At 37.6% G+C, this 8,889-nt stretch overlaps 1 protein-coding gene across 1 annotated transcript in view; it reads left to right on the top strand.

The window, feature by feature from the left end:
• Positions 1-764: 764 nt before the first annotated feature.
• NAV3 (neuron navigator 3) overlaps positions 765-8,889 on the top strand; it is a gene marked incomplete at its 5' end in the record, with an annotated part of 183,941 nt that continues 175,816 nt past the window's right edge. The window contains 2 exons of the mRNA XM_009078194.1: positions 765-882; positions 1,571-1,623. Of these exons, the coding sequence (XP_009076442.1) occupies positions 765-882; positions 1,571-1,623 (171 nt within the window). The remainder of the gene's footprint in view (positions 883-1,570; positions 1,624-8,889) is intronic.

The raw sequence follows: 8,889 nt of genomic DNA, 5'->3' as shown, positions 1-8,889 counted from the left end.
TCAGCTGGCTTTTTTCAACCTTTAGTTGATAACTGCCATTTTTGTTCTGCCTGTTGCAGCAGTATTTGGTGTTACGCTGTCTCAGCCTTCCCACCTCCTCTTTAGTCATAGAAAGGATGCAGCATATTTTCAGCATATATATAGACTCTACTTCCAGCAATGACACTACTGTGCATCTGGTGCTCTCAGTCTCCTCTGTGCACATTAGAGCACTCCAAACTGTAGGCAAGTCTCTGCACAGTGGGACACAGTGACTGCTGCAGGAAGTCTCACAGAGGCATCACCAGGCACAGGAACACCTGTGACAACCTAATGGACTCTTACCCAAACACAGGCACATGTCAGTGCTATCACTTTCACTTAGGCAGCCCCAGAGTGTGAAAGTTGTTGTTGGGGCATGCATAGAGGTAGAAACGTGGTGGGAGGTAGGATTGTGATAGATGTGACTGATTTACAACAGGAGTTTCCTTTACAGTCATAAGGGTAATTTTGCTTGGTCACAGCAAGTTTGAACCCTCATGAAACAGCCTGAATCATTTGAAGTTAAAATAAAACAGAGGATGGCAGGAGGAGGGGCATGGCCATTTAAAAAAAAAAAAAGGACAAAACCCACAACATTAAAATAGTTTCCTTTGGTGCTGACTTCTTAAATGGGAATGTGATTCAAAATAGTTCTGGTGTGCAAGCCAACATTTGTTTTAAAACTTTTTGTCTTCTTTCCTCTCTTCCCCTTCTTCCCCTTGCCCTCCCCCTTTGCTCTGCAGATTTACACAGACTGGGCTAACCACTACCTAGCAAAATCTGGCCACAAGCGGTTGATCAAGGATTTGCAACAGGACATTGCAGATGGAGTTCTGCTAGCAGAAATCATCCAGATCATCGGTAAGACCAGGGCTGAGGGAAGTACTGGGAGCTGACTCCATGCATGGGGGAATATATTATTCAAGCTGAATGTGTTTAACAATAAGACAAACCCTGAATAATACAATTTGACTGGGTCTTTGATATTTGTGTGGTTCATTCTGTCTTAATTAAAAAATATGTTTATGTGAGCATGTTTGGAAGCTGCTGTTTAACCATACTTTAAATGGCCAGAACTGTATCTTACACACTTTGAATTGTCAGAAATGAATGCTCCATTAAACCATATGTCTCCCATGTGTGCATTTTGTTAGTTGGAGTGGCTCATACTTTTGCGATGCCTTGAAACTATATCCTGACCCTGCAAAGACAATTGTGGAAGATTTCATGTCAGCAGTTATTTTGCAGGGGCTGAAGAATTAGCAGCGACCTCCTTCGCACTTCCCCCTTTGCATGATTTCACATGTGGAAGCAACTGCTGCTACCAAGAGTGTTGTTACTGTATGACTGAGCTTTACTTAGAAGGGAGCTCTGTGTCAACAAAACCCTCTGCACTTTATTGCTGGGTCTTTTCTGCTTTCCTTTGTTGGTTTTTTTGTTGCTGTTTGTTTGTTTTGATTTTTCGGTCTTTTCTTTTTGACTGGGGGTTGGAAAGAAAAGTTTCATCTCATTGTTTATTTCTGCTTTTCTCCTCACTGTTTTTGTTTAGCAAATGAAAAGGTTGAAGATATCAATGGCTGTCCCCGGAGCCAGTCTCAAATGGTAAGAATAAAATATATTTTTAGCTTGTGTTAGCACTACTGCACTTTCCTCAAATGCTTTTTAATAATTATTGAAACTATGAATATTCTGTCCCATGTTTACCATAAAGTCCTGATTCTTGTATAGTGTTCCCAATACCTTATTTTCTACATGTGCTTAGTGTTTGTCACTTTGTTTCTGTGCTTACTGACTTTGGATCTTCAGATAACCCAGAAGCAAAACTTCATCACTTCTAATTAATCCAGAACCACCTTAGCAGACCTGTTCTGATAATGATTCAAATAATTTCATGTAACTTAATTTTTAAGGGCAGTAAATTCAAGAACAAATTTTTAAGTGGAGTCTTTGTGTCTGGAAAAATGGTTTGATGAACAGGACTTGCCAAATTATTTTTAAATATAAATAGTCTTTTTGGATTGTCCACTGTGGAGTCCAGTTAGATACACTGACTCCAAGACTTTCAGAAATAGCACTTTAGTCATATAGCTCTCTGAGCTATAGCTGGCAGCTGCTTCAAAACATTTTAGTAGTGTCAGACAAGAAGCATTTAGTGACTGATTCAAAGGGAGACTTACTAATCTCTTACTGTGTTGGTGGCTAGTCAACTACATTTAATAAGATAAAACCTCCTTAGAAGCCTGTGGAACTGACAGGTACAAAACTGAGCCTCAGTAACATCACCATGCATTTACTGAATCATTTGCAGTTCCAGTCATGCTCCCCCATGCTGAGGACTTTGCCTTTCTGTTCACATTCAAATAATACATAAATATGATTCATGGTTTGTGTAGCTGGCCAGGATTTTGGAGTATAATGATTTGGATGAGCTTGCACAACAGCAAACTGCTTAAACTGGGCTTACAAATGAAAATGGAATAGAAAAAGGAGTTCATTTGTTCAGTACATATTTTAAATGGGGAAGGTGTTTGCAGCTTTTTTTTCTGCAAAGCTTCAAAAGGTAAGGGGGAAGTTTTTGAAGACCAGTGGGTGAATAATGGGCTCTTTCACTTCTTGCTGTTCAAAAAATATGCCGGTTTAGAATAATTTTTTTCTCTGACTTTCAGACTTTTTCAAACAGTCCATAGAAAGAATATATGTAACTCCTTTAAGAATAGTTATTATTTTAATTACTCATATTACAGCAGCACCTAGTGGCCCTGGCTGAGAACGTTGGGAACTTCAGTGTGGAACTCTAATATTGCACACAGAGGTTGAGAGATAATCGCTCTCTATTTAATCATGTTAAAACTTGCCATTCCAGACAGACAAGACGAGACACAAGTACAGAAAAGTAATATGCTTTCCCAAGGTTATGTAACTAGTTAGTGGCCATCTAGGATTGTATAGGGACTCTCTGATGTCTGATGTCTATCAAGCTTCATTTCCATGAGAGAAAGACAAGCTGCAGAGAGAACTATTCACTCTGCCAACATCTCTGTCTTCAAAGCAACAACATTGGTGTAGATTCTCTGTTGATAGTTGCATTTTTATGTGCCATAGGAATTCTGTATTTCATCTCTAGCTCTGCTGCAGCTATGGGAGAAACATGGTCAATGCATGCTCATGCCACAGCAGTACCTGTGGGAATCTCTTTGTGTCCATCTTTCTCCTTCCATAAGACCATCTCTCAGCTCGCCCAGACCAAAGAATGTGTCCCAGGTGCTCTGGGTCTCAAATCAGGTGCTTCAAAAATTCCTGTACATAGTCATACATCAGTGTTTGCTCAGTGACTAAAATGTCGCATTTAGCTGCTATAACTTGATAGTGGTATATTTATTTATCCTTCTTTGATTCAGTCTGTTTACTACATTGTTTTATCTCTACAGGCTGAACAGATTATTTTCCTGCATTTTGACTTTTGTTCTTCTGATTTCTCCACTGAGATAGGAAATTTAAAATGTACCGAAGATAAAGTAGTTCAAACTTGTCAGCTTTTCTCTCAGAGCATCTCAGAGACCCCAGGTTTTGAGTCTTCTCTCCATTTGATTCCTTTAGGCTGTGCACTGATCTAACCTAGCCAAAGACACCATTTTACTGCATTTTCAGGTAGTTTCCCTTGGCAGTGCTCAATCTTGTTAACCCGCTCAGTTAATGGTAAGAAAACTCTCTTCTCCTTGTAGCAGTGACTCACAGGTGTTTGCAATACACAGAAAAAAATTTAACGGTGGTCAAAGCTAGTTTTCATGTTTAATGTGCACCAGTATATAGCTATATGTCCTGTCAGGATTTGCCAGAACATCAGCCATCAAACCAGCAACAGTCATGATATTCCTACAGCATGTTTATTAGCCATTCATTCAGCGCTTCTATTTTAACATTTTTAGTCAATAAACCTCAAGAATCCCACCACCCTCATCTTGTATGCATGTTTTCATAATCCTTTCTCTTATAACTTGCAATTAAGGAGAAATATTTTCTCTATTCATCTGCCATTTGATACTCTTTTCAGAAGGTCATGTCTAAGACATTTAATGAGCTTAAAAAAAAGCTAGTGAGCACTGACATGGATTGTCTGCTGCTGGAAATACTTGATATTCTCTGTGGACAGTATTCATATCAGTTCATAATTAATCACTACAAATATTCCCAAATTCTGTTCTACTCAACAGTTGGTTTTCCTTTTGCCAATGGCATCATCTTTCAAGTGATTTCAAGGCATTTCAATTCAGCTGGTACCTCAATTTGTAAACATCTTTTAATGTTTATTTTAAATATAAATGTTAAATATAAAATGCTTGGGGTTTAGTTTCACTTGAGTTAGGTCTGTTGCAATGTCTTGCGCTCTATGCTCATTGTGGCAATGATATCTGAAGTACTTACATACAAGTGGAACTGGCTCCATAGGTCCAGGTTCATAAAAACTAAAAACCTGTGAAGGCAAGCACCATTCAGTTTCTGCATAGTTAGCTTTAACAGAATCCTTATGGCTGTCATTATGCTCACCTATTTGATATTGCATACAGAATTTGAGAACCTGAGATGTACTGGGGGATAAATTATTTCATATTCAACTCTCAGAAGCTTTAAACAGATGAAATTTGCAAGAGAATTAGCAAGATTTGTTTGTTTGCTGGGCAAATCTACTGTGGTAAAAAAGATTCTAGTATTTCTTTTGAATTATTTTAATAAAGCTAAGGATTTAAAACTGTGTATTTTAACATACATTGTCTATCTGCAGTGTCACATAGAGTCCTCTGCTTGTCTTGCCTCTTCTTCTTTACAGCTGTGCATTCAAGGAGGAATATGGCATTTCATCTTTCTTTGAATCCCTTCAATGGAAAATAATATCTCATTCATTTCTATCTTTTCCTTGTATGAATTATTCCATAAGTCTATCAATTAAGGAAACTTCAAAGCACCTTTATTTAGAATGGCTTTCAAGGCCTTACAACCAAAAACTAATGCCTTTCTTCATCTATTTCTTTAATTTGTAGAGTAAGTTCACCCATAATTAGAAAAAGCAGAAAGTGTCCTGGTTAGAAAATCGGTTATAAGGCTTTTTTCTAATTGTCCAAAGAGAAAGAATTCTCTTGAATTTCTTCTTGAGAAAGTTGGGGTTTTTTCATTCCTGAACAAATTATAAATGTGCTGGAAGATCTCCAGTGTTTTGGCTCTGAACAGGTCATATATATCATATAGTAAGAATACAGTGCATGCAAATTCAATCCATCCTGGGTTAGTAAGAGAAAATACAAGGCAATAAAAAGATGTTGGACTGAAAATCTTTTTATTGTGACATTTTCAGTGATTTCCCTAGCAATTTTTGCAAAACTAATGTTTCTAGTCTTTCCTCATGCAGTTTACAGTGCTTTCAGCAGCATAAATAGTAAAATAATGTCAAAGTTGACAAAAACTTTTAGTTTATTGCTTTTCTAGGTGTTTTTTTCTTTGCACACTGGCACTGTCTTCATATCTGTTTTTTTCTTCTTAGAACTAGCTCTTACTACTTCCCATGAGAACTGTCTATGCCAATACACATCTATGTACCAAACCATCCTTAACTGTTGTTGGTAGCAGGGGTTTTCTTGTAGCTATTAGAGGAAAGGACTGGAGAGACCCTTGTTATAAATTATAAGGATCTTAATGTAGTCGTATGCATTTAATGAAGACTGTTTTTCATTTTGTCAATCTACTCTTTAGCACAGTTTTTTACTAGTTTTATGTAACCAAAGGTATGCTTTAAGGGTAATTTTTATGGTTTAGAATACAGACGTGTTACAGCCCAACAGGGGAAGTTCAGTTCAATAAAAATACAGGCCTTGCTTATCCTGGAAATCAGGGATTGGGAAAATGTGTTGGAGCTGTAGCATATTGCCAAGTTAATATGATCATTTGGTAAAAAGGTGCTGTTATCAGGGCTAACACCATCTTTGGGTGAGTAGCAGTGTATCTTATAAAAGTGGGAATTGGTGTGACTATGTTGAGCACTAATAAGATAATTTCTACAGCATAGTACTTGATTTCATTAATAATAACTTTTTAAAGGATGTTAATAAATTAAAAATGTTTCAGAAAAGAACCACAAGAATGCCAGAAATCTTGCTTTATTCTGTGAGACTGAATAAAAATTGTGTACTTTAGCAAGAGGAAGGTGGGTGAATCGGTCTGCTAAATCAGGGAGATTTTTTTGTGAGATAACTTTCTCTGACATAGTTAAAGTGTGTGAAGTCTAAAGCTGAAGTAGGACAAAATGACCATGTATATACTGGTAGACAGTGCTTTGTAATTTATTGTGCTGGATGTGCTTTGTAGTGTTTCAGGTTGTTATCCAGAGGGGAATTTTATGAGGCTATTTACTCTCAGTGTAGCTGAGCCCGTCCCTGAATGTTACCAAGCTCCCATTAACTGCATTTCTTCTGTTTAAGTGGTGGCAGAAGTAGCATGCTCCCCATTCCCTGGGAAAGTTTTGTTATGGTAATGTACAGCTTATAAATTCTTTGGTGTCCCTCCTCCCAAGGATTTACATACCTGTTAATGCTGCACTTCTGTGTCCAGCTCTTGTGTTTTGGCAGAGTAAAGTTGCATTCAGTTCTTTTTTCAGAGCTATGAGTGAGCTATCCTTTAGAACCAAACAGGTAAATGCTTCTTTTCAAAATCTGTTCTCTCCCACCTTGCAACAGTGGACTGAAACAGGCAATGCTGCTATAACTCCATTATGAAAGGATCTAAGCAGATGCTTATCTATGAAGGAAATGACACTCCTTAATATGATACGTATTCAGATTTCCTATTTTATGATGGTACTTTCAAGTAGGCCCATACAGTTTTTTACTTAACTAGCTATGCATTCTGAGATTCCTCACTAGGTAGGTGATTTACATTCAACTTTTAACTTTCTGAGATTGTCAGGACCTAAGTGCCCAAGACTGGCATGAACAGGAGAATGTCCTATCCAGCCTCCTGAGAATGCTTTCTTGGACAAGTCCTCTCATTTCCTAGGTAGGTTTAGATTATGATATTCCCTTGGAGAACCAACTCAATTCCCCCATCCTTCCCCAGTGACTGTCCTCAGGTGTTCCAAGGAAGACCTTGGACATGGTTGACACATCCAGACACTTGCAATCTGCTGTACAGTGTACAATATACAAAATTACCTCAGAGCGTTTGCAATTCCTTTTACATTCAGTGAGTGTTGAAGCCAACTATCTCATTGAAGTCTCCCATATTTCAAACTCTTGAATCATCAGTTATGAATGCAGGATAGAATTTTAGAAGCTGACCTCCAGGACTGGAGTCTCCCTCTTTTAGACATCTACAACCCCATTTCATAAACTGGCATATGTCTTACATGGGGCCCATGGCTTTTTCTGTGGCCACAGAAATTTAAAAATTCTCTGGGTAAGAGCAATGCATGTAGGTATATCTACAGTAAAAATATACAAATAGTTAATGCAAATTGAAGAATAGTTACAGGAAATGACATCCTCTTCCTCAGTCTAGAATATTTTTTGTTTGCAGATGAAATTAACTTGACATAAAGACTAGAGTAAAAATGAAAAATGAGAGTGTCAAAACCAGAAATGTGTGTAACCCCAAAAGAAAAGAGTATAAAGGGAATAATGTGGGCCTGAGGACATATTATGGGAATAATTGTGACGATATGAATGGAGGGAATAAAGAAAGGAAAGAGGACAGAATTTCTCTAAGGGTAGGGTTAAAGGTGTTAACATTAAAGATGGTTGACACTCAAGGATGTAGATGTTGGAATTCTTGTTACAAGTTTTGCTGAAAAGAGATTATTATTGTTATTAACACAGATATTTTGAGTAAGATAAGAGCAAGTTGGTTTAGTATAGAACTGGCAGAGGAGAAGTTCTAACAGCTTTTGCGACCAAAGCCCTAAAATTTCTAAGAACTCAAGAAATTAAAGAGAAAATATAGATGGGGTGACATCTGAACAGACAAGCAGAGTAACATTTGCCTTTTGTAGTACACCAAGCATGTTTTCACTGTGAGGGAAAAAGAAAACTGAAGAGACGATGGGAGAACTGCAAGTGTTAGATCTAGTAGAGAATAAACAATGGGACACTTCATCCATCCTACCTAAGAATGTTATCATCTTGGAAAGGAAGGGCAGGAGAATGCAACCAAATCACCACTTTTTTGATAAGATTTGATTCTAGTTTGACTTTTTGCAAAACCTATTTATTCTGCACGGAAATAAGAAGTTCTCTTTACATCCAGAGCAGTACATTTGAGAACATTAAAATGGCCACAAGATTTATAACAATCTCTCTTCACAGAACAACTCAGAGTTACTCATTGGCACCAGGCAGTGAGATGCATAGTCCCCTGAGTCACTCACATTTGGCTGTCTGAATTCATAAAAGAAAATGCCACAGGAACACATCCTGAGTATTATTTTACTAGGCTGAAAGTGAAGTGCATTATTCATTAAATATAAATTGTACACTGTTATTAGCCTTTTTGTTTACACTTACAAATCCCTTGTGCTATTACTGTGTAGAATCACATGAGAATAACTCATCTAGATGTTAATGAAATAATCATGTCATGAGAAGTACATATACTACGATGAATACAGTCTCCATGAAGTCTACTGGGTCATTAGGTTATGGCTGGGTTTACTTGGTTAGGTCTGGTATTAGGGTTATGCACATTTTGCTTCTGTAGACTAACACTGCCAAACACTAAAAGATCTTTTGTTCCTTAAAATCAACTATTTTCCTTCACGCTTTCCCCCTGCCTCCATGATTCCTTGAAACACATCTTCCTTCAAACTCAATCTGGAACACCTAGCTCTTC

Source organism: Acanthisitta chloris, unplaced genomic scaffold (genome assembly GCF_000695815.1).
Source record: "Acanthisitta chloris isolate BGI_N310 unplaced genomic scaffold, ASM69581v1 scaffold8450, whole genome shotgun sequence".
Classification (NCBI taxonomy): domain Eukaryota; kingdom Metazoa; phylum Chordata; class Aves; order Passeriformes; family Acanthisittidae; genus Acanthisitta; species Acanthisitta chloris.
This window is presented reverse-complemented; position numbering and strand designations above follow the sequence as displayed.